Consider the following 12,159-nt stretch of genomic DNA (forward strand, 5'->3'; position numbering starts at 1 on the left):
ATGGACCATAGGTGTGTGATTATGAACTAGGAGAGATAAAATGGGTGTCAGAGGAATGGAGGGGAGGGATCCCCTTCTGCGGAGAGACAAAGGGAGGAGAAAGAGAGGCTGGGAAAGCGTAAGACTGTATTTGGACAAGAGAAAAACCATGAACCAGGATGGAATAAGGCCCAATCTCCAACTGCAGGGCTCTCTCCTGACTGGGGCCAGTTGCCCTGATCACGCACCTGGGGAGGAGGGGAGCCCACCCCAGGCTCAGTAACTAGTTCAGAGGTGCAGTCCACAGTGGGAAAAAGCTATCCCTTTCCTGGAGTACTGTGGGAAAACAGTGTATAACCATTCAAAAGGCAAAGACTGCCTGTGCCCTCCAGCCAGGGACGGTATATCAGATAATGCAGAGAAGCACTTCCCCAAAACCAGGGAGGGCAGAGTGGGAACCGTACAGACAATGAGGTTTAAGTTCCAGCTGAGCACCAGGGAGGTGCAGGAGTTGGCGAAGGGGGACAAACCTCACGCATGGCACTCTGAGGTAGTAGGGCAGCTCTTGTCTGGAACTGGGACACACGGAGTGGGAATCATTAAGACATTGGGTTTAAATCCCACCAAGATCCAGGGAGGCACAAGAGTTGGTGGAGTGGGACAAACCACATTGTTTGTGCTGGTGGCACAGTGAGGACGCCTGAACAGAGTGGTTTGGGATACTGGGTCCGTGAAGGAGAGACTGGGGTGTTGCCATTTTTCTCCCCACCACAAAGCTGGAGCCTCAGGGAACAGGGCCCCAGGCCCACAGTGTAGGCTGGACCTGCCTACACGAAGCATGCCCCTCTCTGCCTGGTAACTGCTTGCCTACTGGAGTGAGATTGACACTGACAAACCAGACAGCCCCTCCTCCAGACCAGCGCTGTTGCATTGCCTGACTTAATTCTCAGACAATCTTATTATATAGATATATTCTTCCTTCCTTTTCTCCTTCTTATATCTTTCCTCCTCTAGTCTGGTTACTCTTATTTGTTTAAGCAGACATATTTAATCTATTCTCTTTATGCATGTTCTACATCTCCTTTATTTTCCTTTCTCTCTGGATTAAGCCATATAGTTTCTCTGGTCAATTTCATTTTATTTTATATTTCCCTTCCTTCTTCTTTATATTCCTTTCTCTCTCTGTGAATTAAGCTGTATAGTTTCTTTGGCCAATTTTTGTTTTCTTTTCTTTTTCCCTGCCCCTGTCATTTCTCTCTTGGTTTGAGAAAAGGCCTCTTCTGCACTACTTCCACCCTGTTGTTTACTTGTAGCTGGTGTTTCTGGTTTTTTGGTTTTTTGTTTGTTAGTGTGTTTGTTTTTATTTTCTGTTTGTTTTTCGTCTGTCTGTTTGTTTCCCTTTCCAGGGCTACTTCAATGAAAAAAATCAAAGCATACCTGCTGGAGGGTCCAAAACATCACTACGAGTAGGGAGATAAAGTAACCAAAATCACAACAACAGAGAGCAAGTAACACTCTCCAAAACACACACCCTGAAGGGCCAGGTCCTAGACAGTGTATGATCTCTCTTTAATATAGTAGGGCTCACACGTACAGGGCATATAGCAACCTGGTAAAACACATAAGGGACAGAAAACTAGCCAAAATGAAGAAACAGAAGAATTTTCCTCAAAAGCAATTCCAGGAAGAAATGACAGTAAAGAATTGATCAAAACAGATATAAACGATATGACTGAACAAGAATTTAGAATAAAAGTCATTAGATTAATCACTGGGCTTGAAAAAGCATAGAAGACAGCAGAGACTCTATTGCTGCAGAGATCAAGGAACTAAAAAATAGTCACGATGAATCAAAAAATGTTGTAAATGAGGTGCAAAATAAACTAGAGACAGTGACAGCGAGGATTAAAGAGGCAGAGGGGAGAATACATGGATAAAATTATGGAAAAAGATGAAGCTGAGAAAAAGAGAAAAAAAATTCCAGACCATGAGAGAAGAATTAGAGAACTAAGTGATTCAATGAAATGGAATAATATCTGTGTCATAGGAGTTCCAGAAGAAGAGAGAAAGGGGCAGAGGGTTACTTGAACAAATCATAGCTGAGAACTTCCCCAATCTGGGGAAGGAAACAGACATTGAAATCCAAGAGGCACAGAGAACTCCCTTCAGACATAACTTGAATCAATATTCTGCATGACCCATATCACAGCGAAACTGGCAAAACACAAAGATAAAGAGAGAATTCTGAAAGCAGCTAGGGACGAAGAGGCCCTAATCTACAAGGGTAGACACATCAGGGTAGTAGCAGCCCTATCTACTGAAACTTGGCAGGCCAGAAAGGACTGGCAAGAAATTTTCAATGTGCTGAATAGGAAAAATATGCAGTCAAGAATCCTATATCCAGCAAGATTGCCATTCAGAATAGAAGGAGAGATAAAGGTTTTCCCAGATAAACAAAAACTGAAGGAGTTCATCACCACTAAACCAGCCTTAGAAGAGATCCTAAGGAGGACACTGTGAGTGGAATGTTGCAAAGACCACAAAGGACCAGAGAAGTCACTATAACATGAACCCTATAGATAACACAATGACTCCAAACCCATATCTTTCAATAATAACACTGAATGTAAATGGACTAAATGCTCCAATGAAAAGACATCGGTTATCAGAATGCATGAAAAAACAAGACCCATCCTTTTCCTGTCTACAAGAGATGCATTTTAGACCTGGGGACACCTTCAGATTGAAAGTGAGGGGATGGAGAACCATCTATCATGTTACTGGAAGTCAAAAGAAAGCTGGAGTAGCCATACTTATATCAGACAAACTAGATTTAAACTAAAGGCTGTAACAAGAGATAAAGAGGGCATTATGTCATAATTATGGGGTCTATTCATCAAGAAGAGCTAACAATTATGTTTATGCACTGAATTCAGAAGTGCCCAGATATATAAAACAATCACAAACATAAGCAATCTGAGACAGAATCACAGTCACAAACATGAGAATGTAGTAATTGCAGGGTACTTTAATACTTCACTTACAGCAGTGAACAGATCATCTAGACAGAATATCAATAAAGAAACAATGGCCCTGAATGATACACTGGACCAGATGGACTTGATAGATATATTCAGAACTTTTCATCCTAAAACAACAGAACACACATTCTTCTCCAGTGTGTATGGAATATTCCCCAATATAGATCACATTCTGGGTCACAAAACAGCCCTCAATAAATATAAAAGAACTGAGATCACAATGCTATGAAACTTGAAATCATCAGCAGGAAAAAGTTTGGAAAACCTCCAAATGCATGGAAGTTAAAGAACATCCTACTAAAGAATGAATGGGTCAACCAGGAATTAAAGAAAAAAATAAAAAATATATGGAAACAAAAATAACACGAGCATTCTTCACAGAGCTAAAACAAATAATCCTAAAATTTGTATGGAACCAGAAAAGACCCTGCATAGCAAAGCAGTCTTGAAAAAGAAAACTAAAGGAGGCATCACAATTGTGGACTACTATAATTATCAAGACAGTATGGTACTGGCACAAAAACAGACATTTAGATCAATGGAATAGAATAGAGAACCCAGAAATGGACCTACAAATGTACAGTCAACTAATCTTTGACAAAGCAGGGAAGAATATACAATGAAATAAAGACAGTCTCTTCAGCAAGTGGTGCTGGGAAAACTGGACAGTGACATGCTGAAAAGTGAAACTGGACCACTTTCTTACACCATACAGAAAAACAAACTCAAAATGGATGAAAGACCTAAATGTAAGATGAGAAACCACCAAAACCTTAGAGCAGAAAGCAGGAAAAAACTTCTTTGACTTTGGCTGTAGCAACTTCTTACTCAACACATCTTTGGGGACAAGGGAAACAAAAGCAAAAATGAATTATTGGGACCTCAACAAAATAAAAAGCTTCTGCACAGTGAAGGAAACAATCAACAAAACTAAAAGGCAATTGACAGAATGGGAGAAGATATGCAAGATTGCAAATGATATATCAAATAGAGGGTTAGTATCCAAATTCTATAGAGAAATTATCAAATTCAACACCCAAAAGACAAATAATCCTGTGAAGAAATGGGCAAAAGACATGGATAGATACTTCTCCAAAGAAGACATCGAGATTGCCAGCTGACACATGAAAAAATACTCAACATCACTTATCATCAGGGAAATACAAATCAAAACCACAATGAGATACCACCTCACACCTGTCAGAATGGCTAACATTAACAACTCAGGTACCAATGGACATTGGTTAGGATGAAGAGAAAGAGGAAAGTGCAGCCACTCTGGAAAACAGTATGGACGTTCCTAAAAAAATTAAAAATAGAACTATCCTACTACCCAGCAATTGCACTACTAGGAATTTATCCAAGGGATATGGGTATACTGTTTCGAAGGGGCATATGTACCCCCAATGTTTATAGCAGCACTATCAACAATAGCCAAAGTATGGAAAGAGCCCAAATATTTAGATATTTATGATTCTGAAAAAATCATTTGCAGCTGAGCCTTGTGTAAATTATGATTACATTACCTTTCTTACATGATATTGTGGTCTTCAAGGCTGATAGTTGTTTCTCTCTTTGTTCTTCTATATATCCCTCACTGGTGTTTTTCCAGCCTCTCCTTTAGGAGCCTACATCTTTTAATACCTTTAAAAATTGTAGGCATTAAGCATTCTGTCACTTTCAGGTTTTTTTCTTGGTGGAGAAACACAATTTTTCAGTAACCTTCACCCTCTCATTCTAACAGACATTGATTGTTCTGGCCTAGTACTGAGATCTACACCATCCTGAAAATTCCCTTCTTTTCTTGTTTATATTATATTTCTTCCCTCCTGGATCTCTTATTTAATTCTCTGTCAGTTTGCTTTCCATGTTTAGTGGAACATACCATTTAGTAGTTTCCGAAGAAAAAGAGAGAGGGAAGTAAAGTATTTTAATAAGTCTATTTTAATAAGTATTTTAGAAGTCCGAATATATCTTTTTTTTTTTTTTACTGTCACATTTATTGATAGTTTGGAATTCCAGGCTAGAAATAGTTTTACCCTCAGAATTTTGGAAACACCGCTATTGAGTTTTAGTTTCCAGTTTGTTGCTGGGAAGACCGATCCTATAATGATTCCCAGGCATTCTTTTGTCACTCTCACCTTATCTTCTTTAGGAGTTTATTAGGATATTTCATTTGTTGCCAGTGTTTGAAATCTTATACCGATATGCTATATTGTATGTGTTTTTCATATTGTGTTGGACACTTGATGCATTCATTCAATGCATAATTTCATCTTTCACTTATAAGATATTTTCTTAAATAATATATCCCCTCCTCACCAATTATTTGTTTCATCTTCTCGGTTTTCCTAGAATGTCAGTTATTCAGATATTGGATCTTCTGGATTATTTCTCTCGTTTTAAACAAGTTTTTCCTTTCTATTACTTCTGTTTCTTTTGTTTTCTGGAAGAGTTTCTAACTTGGTACTCTAACCATTCAACTAACATTTTACAAAATTTCTACTCATAATTTTAGTTACTGAGAATCCCTTTGGTTTGTTTGAATGTTTCCTTTTATGACATTCTATTCTTATCCAATGAATGCAATGACCTCTTCTTTCTTTCTGAGGATATTAATAAAAATAACAAAGTTTTCTTCTATGTTTTGTATTATCTTTGTTTCCTTCAGTTCTGTTTTACATTTGTTTGTTTTGTCTCAAAGACTCTCCTTGACTATCCATTCACATTTAAATTTTTTTAATTTTAATTTTTTTGTCAAAGCATATTTGACATATTATATTAGTTTCAGATGTACAATATAGTGATTCTACAATTATATATAATCACAGAATAATAAAATAAGTCACAGGGATGAAAATACAGCATAAGGAATATAATCAATAATAAAATGTTTGTATGATGACAGATAATAATCTACACTTACTGATTTATATTCTAAAATGAAATAGTAATAGGTGATTGGAAACTCTATCTGGGTGTGCTTGACTAAAGGAGTTATAGGCTTTGCAGTAGGATAATTTATTGGGCTGTCTTGATTGGAATTCCTATAGAATTTCAATATCTATGTTTTCCTTTTAGAATTGTTAATTTCCCCAGACAGAGTTGCTCAAATCTCCTGCTTGGGGGGTTAAATTCTGCCATCCAGCTTTTTCTTAAACTCTAACTAGGGGAGAGGTCTTGCATTCAGTGTGGAATTTTATTTAATCACCCTCTTTTAATACCTGATGCCCTCTAACTGGGCCAGGTTCCCATTAGTTCCTTTTTCCATAGTTCAGTGTTTCCAGAGAGTAAATCTGCACTCTCCTGCCAGGATGGGCCAGGGTGTGGCTCTTAGCTATGTTATCCATGGAAATCTCACTGCTTTCATCCAGAGCTCTTGTTTTCAGCCTCAACTGCCACCACTGCTCTCCATTATTGTCAGAGCTGAACCTTTCTGAGAGGCTGTGATGTACATTAGCCAGCTTCTGGGCTTCTCCTGTCATTGGCTCTCTTGGATGCAGTTTTCCTCTTACTCTAGTCTGTTAAGTTAATTAGCAGTCATCCTGTGGGTTTCCAATTTCAAAATTTTTCTTCGTTCTCTCCCATTTTCTTGGACTTCCTTGTTTTAAAGCTTTTATATTTTTAAAATTCTTTTTATTGTGAGAAGCAGTATATTGCATGTGTTCTGGATGCCTAGACCCATGTATGACTTTGGGAAAGTTACTTAATCTCTTCCTGCCTTCGTTTCCTCATCTTAAAAAAATAGTAGTTAGAGTCCTTTTTATAATTAAACATTTTTTGGAGTAAATTATTTAAGACATGTAAAGCTTGGAAAACCATAGCTTGCCTAATAAAAAACATTTTATTTATTTTTATTATTATTATTTTTTAATATAGCACATTGTCAAGTTGGTTTCCATATAACACCCAGTGCTCATCCCAACAAGTGCCCTCCTTCATGCCCATCACCCATTTCCCCCTCTCCCTCTACTCCCCATCAACCCTCAGTTTGCTGTCAGTATTTAAGAGTCTCTTGTGGTTTTCTTTCCTCCCTCTCCTTAACTATTTTTCCCCCTAAGTTTCTCCTATTCCACATATGAGTAAAAACATATGATATCTATCTTTCTCGGCCTGACTTATTTCACTTAGGGTAATACCCTCGAGTTCCATCCATGATGTTACAAATGGCCAAATTTCATTCTTTCTCATTGCCCTGTAGTATTCCATTGTATAGATAAGCCACATCTTCTTGATCCATTTATCAGTTGATGGACATTTAGGCTCTTTCCATGATTTGGCTATTGTTGAAAGTGCTGCTATGAATATTTGGGTACATGTGCCCCTATGCATCAGCACTCATGTATCCCTTGGGTAAATTCCTAACAGTGCTATTGCTGAGTCTTAGGGGAGTTCTATTGTTAATTATTTGAGGAGCCTCCACCAGAGGTTTTTCTAGAGTGGCTGTACCAGTTTACATTCCCACCAATGGTGTAAGAGGGTGCCCATTTCTCCACATCCTTGCCAGCATCTATAGGCTCCTGATTTGTTCATTTTAGCCACTCTGACTGGTGTGAGGTGGTATCTCAGTGTGGTTTTGATTTGTGTATCCCTAATGATGAGTGACCTTGAGCATCATTTCATGTGTCTGTTGGCCATCTGGATGTCCTCTTTGGAGAAGTGTCTGTTCATTTCTTCTGCCCATTTCTGGATTATTTGTTTTTCAGGTGTTGAGTTTGGTGAGTTCCTTATAGATTTTAGATACTAGCTCTTTATCTGATACGTCATTTGCAACTATCTTTTCTCATTCCATCGGTTGCCTGTTAGTTTTGTTGATTGTTTCCTTTGCAGTGAAGAAGCTTTTTATCTTGATGAGGTCTCAATAGTTCATTTTTGCTTTTGATTCCCTTGCCTTTTGAGATGTGTCAAGAAAGAAATTGCTGTGGCTAAGGTCAAAGAGGCTTGCTTTCTCCTCTAGAGTTTTGATGCTTTCCTATCTCACATTCAGGTCCTTGATCCATTTTGAGTTTTCTTTTGTATGTGGTGTAAGAAAGTGGTCTAGTTTCATTCTTCTTCATGTTGCTATCTAGTTCTCCCAGCACCATCTGTTAAAGAGGCTGTCTTTTTTCCATTGGATTCTCTTTCCTGCTTTGTCAAAGATTAATTGGCCATACATTTGTGGGTCTAATTCTGGGTTCTCTATTCTATTCTATTGGTCTATGTGTCTGTTTTTGTGTCAATACTATACTATGTTTATGATTCACAGCTTTGTAGTAGAGGCTAAAGTCTGAGATTGTGATGCCTCCCACTTTGGTTGGTTTTCTTCTTCAATATTACTTTGGCTATTCGGGGTCTTTGTGATTCCATACAGACTTTAGGATTGTTTGTTCTAGCTTTGAGAAGGATGTTGCTGCAAGTTTGATTGAGATTGCATTGAATGTGTAGATTGCTTTGGGTATTATTGACATTTTAACAATATTTATTCTTTCAATCTATGAGCATGGAATATTTTTTCCATTTCTTTGTGTCCTCTTCAATTTCCTTCATAAGTTTTCTATAGTTTTCAGCATACAGGTCTTTTATATCTTTGGTTAGCTTTATTCCTAGGTATTTTATGGTATTTGATTTCTCTTTCTGTTGCTTTATCATTGGTGTATAAAAATGCAACTGATTTCTGTACATTGATTTTGTACCCTGCAACTGCTGAATTCACAGATCAGTTCTAGCAGACTTTTGTTGGAGTCTATTGGGTTTTCCATGTAGAATACCATGTTTTTGCAAAAAGTGAAAGTTTGACTTCATCTTTGCCAAATCTGATTCCTAATAAAAGCCATTTTAGCGTGCTTTCAGGTAAAAAGATAAAGGTGTGTGTTCAGTTTATCCTGTTTAACTGGGAGTCCAAAGAATGCACTTAAATATTTGAATCACTAGGCAAATATTGTTCATTTTAACCAGTGAAGGGAGAAATGGGCAAAGACAATGTATTTGGTGTGCTACATAAAATATGTAGGTTTTTACATTATTTTATTACTGAAAGATACCTTGGAAATTATGGTTTGCAACTCTTTATATTACAGCTGAGGAAAACCGAGACCCAGAGAAAAGAGTTAAGTGACTTGCCTTGAGACTAGAATCCAGGCCTCAGGATTCCTAGTTTGGTCTTATTTCCATTTATTCATATTTCTTTTTCTAAGTAATAGGGCATGCTGTGAGACTTGAAACTTTATTTTTGGTGATGACACTATCCTATACCTAATTTTCATATAATTTGTTTGTCACGTGCTCAGAACTGGATCAATAATAAGCTGTGGTTTATGACACACTCTTCTTTGGTCCATGGGTAGCCTACTTGTTTGTTTTTAAAATAAAAAAATCAAAGCGCCTATATCGTGTGCAGTACCTTGGAGGAAAATTTTAAGTGTATAATTTTATACACAGTACAAAAATAAACTCATATATTTAAAATTATCATGGTGATATTATGGATGGGTGGTTTTATTTTATTTTGTTTTAACTGTTTGTTTATTATTTTTTAATACAAATTTTACATTAAAATTTTTTTTAAATGTTTATTTTTGAGAGAGAGAGTGAGTGAGCATGAGCCAGGGAGTAACAGAGAGAGAGAGAGAGAGAGAGAGAGAAGGAGATACAGAATCTGAAGCAGGCTCCAGGCTCTGAGCTGTCAGCAGAGAGCCCGATGCAGGGCTTGAACCCATGAACTGCTATCATGACCTGAGCTGAAACCAGCTGCTTAATCAACTAAGCCACCCAGGCGCCACTATTTATTTATTTTTGAGGGAGAGACAGAGATGGATGGAGGGGCAGAGAGAAGGAGAGAGAGAGAGAGAGAGAGAGAGAGAGAGAGAGAGAGAGAGAGAAAGAGAAAGAATCCCAAGCAAGTTCTGTGCTGGCAACACAGAGCCTGATGCAGGGCTCGAACTCACAGACTATGAGATCATGACCTGAGCCCAAACCAAGAGCTGGATGGTTAACTGACTGAGCCACCCAGGTGCCCCTGGATGGGTGATTTCAAAACTCTCCTGCTCATCACATCAAAATTCACTGGACTGGGAAAGCAATAGGTTAGAAACAAAGTAAGACAGAGAGGAACAGGAAAAGGACCAGAAATATGAGTATCTTGCATTTAGTGTTGGGACATATATGTCTCTACAATTTGTTAGTCTTCTGCAAACTGTATAATAAAGTGGGTTTGTTTATGATACAGGTTTAAGAACCATTGGAGTCATCACCAAATTGGATCTTATGGATGAAGGAACAGATGCCAGGGATGTTCTAGAGAACAAGCTGCTGCCTCTTCGCCGGGGTAATGTACCGTGTCCTACACTGGACCTTCTTTGGTGATGTGGCAGAGAAGCAACTGGGAAACCAATGGGAAGCTTGGCTTTATGGCGTCACAGTTGTGAGGAATAATGTATTCATGATTAGTTATATTTTCATGGAGTGGCATAATGTTCCCAAGTGATATGTTAAAAATGATCTAATAGGAGAACTATTTCTTAAAATAACAGGAATAAGAAAACCAGAAAAGGAAAGAGTTTGAAGGGAGGGTATAAATCTTCATCGAAGACTGCATAAATATATACTGTTCTAAGTGTGACTTATTTACTTGCCCAACAACTGACAAAACTGCTAAGAGACAGTGTATTAAAATGTACAGAGCTTTTAAGGGCAAAAGACATTATTGTGTAAATGCTAAGAAATTATCATTAGCCAAATGAACCAGCCTTTGTTAAATACTGATGTCTCAAACTGAGTTTTGTAAAGGGTTCAATTCTTTAGTCCTTAAAAATAATTCTGCCTTTCTTATTCAGTCTCTTCAAGAGCCTTGAAATATTCCCAGAACAAACAACAAAAAATATCCTAAACCCCGTTGTATGTGTTCTGTTTCAGGTTATGTGGGGGTGGTAAACAGAAGCCAGAAGGACATAGATGGGAAGAAGGACATTAAGGCTGCCATGTTGGCAGAAAGGAAATTTTTTCTCTCACACCCAGCTTACAGACATATTGCTGATAGGATGGGGACCCCACACCTGCAGAAAGTCCTTAATCAGGTAAAAATGTTTTCTCAAGCAACATAAACAATTAAGAAATATGTAAATCACTATTATAATTCATATTTCTCATTTTAATATTCACTTTTCCCCAAAATAAGACAATCAGCTTAAATGATATGAATTTAAAAATGAATATGAATACTTAGTTCCACACTCTTACTGTTCTCAGTGAGTGGTATCTACTTTAATGTTATTTATTAATGTTTAGTGTTATTGAAAGAATACTGCTCAAAGCAGAAGTATACACTTATTTAGGAACAGTGAACAAGGGTATACATTAGCACCCATTTTACTCACGATATGTAGTTACCTTAAAAAATGAAATTTGTTTATTTCTGAAAGGTTGATTTCTTGGGATCTGGTTTTAAAATGTCAATCTGTAATAGTTAGCTTAGATTTCCTTAAGTTAGACATCCTTATAAGCTCACTGATCTCCATTCATCTAGAAGTTTTTCCAGATTAACCCCTTTCCCTGCACAGATAGACTTGGGCCCCCATCTTCTCACCCCATGCACTTATATATTTCTTTCATGAAACCTCAGTACATTAACTTTTTTTTTTTTACACATATTTTCCATCTCCTGGGGAAGTTAAGCATCATCTTTAGTGAGTGCAGGCTCCCTCCCTGAGTTTCAGTTAAAATGACCAAACGATGAGCAGCTTTTCTCACAAATAGAATTATAAGATATGCTTTAACTTTTATTTATGAATTTTAATAGTCAGTAAATCAAGTCATTATTGCTTGTTCTGATTGTTTGCTCCTGGAAGGTGTCAGCAGAGACTAACACAATAGTAGGCTACTTGTGACATTGGACCTGAACCATTTAGGGAAAACAATTGAACAAGTTTTAGAAAGTTAAAAAAAATAGCAGTGGTTTACTTCTATTTTTATGTAATATAATGTAAAGTAATGTAAAATTTGTGCTTTTTAATTAAGGGTAGATGAGTATTTGGAAGCCATGAGGTGGTGCTGTGTTGTGTCATTTAACAAATATGAATATATTTTAGGGAAAGAACATTGATTTGTCAGGCAAAAACCATAATATTCCACAAATATATTTAGTATTCTTAAACTCTTTTGAGAT

The 12,159-nt window shown here is 37.3% G+C and overlaps 1 protein-coding gene across 7 annotated transcripts in view; it reads left to right on the forward strand.

Moving 5' to 3' along the window:
• Nucleotides 1-12,159, forward strand: part of DNM3 (dynamin 3) — a 561,021-nt gene that overhangs the window by 196,158 nt on the left and 352,704 nt on the right. For all 7 annotated transcript variants that reach the window (XM_029935046.1, XM_029935043.1, XM_029935044.1 and 4 more), the window contains exons 5-6: nt 10,225-10,323; nt 10,911-11,071. In XM_029935046.1, coding sequence (XP_029790906.1) covers nt 10,225-10,323; nt 10,911-11,071 — 260 coding nt within the window. The remainder of the gene's footprint in view (nt 1-10,224; nt 10,324-10,910; nt 11,072-12,159) is intronic.

The sequence above is a fragment of the Suricata suricatta genome, chromosome 3 (genome assembly GCF_006229205.1).
Source record: "Suricata suricatta isolate VVHF042 chromosome 3, meerkat_22Aug2017_6uvM2_HiC, whole genome shotgun sequence".
Taxonomy (NCBI): Eukaryota; Metazoa; Chordata; class Mammalia; order Carnivora; family Herpestidae; genus Suricata; species Suricata suricatta.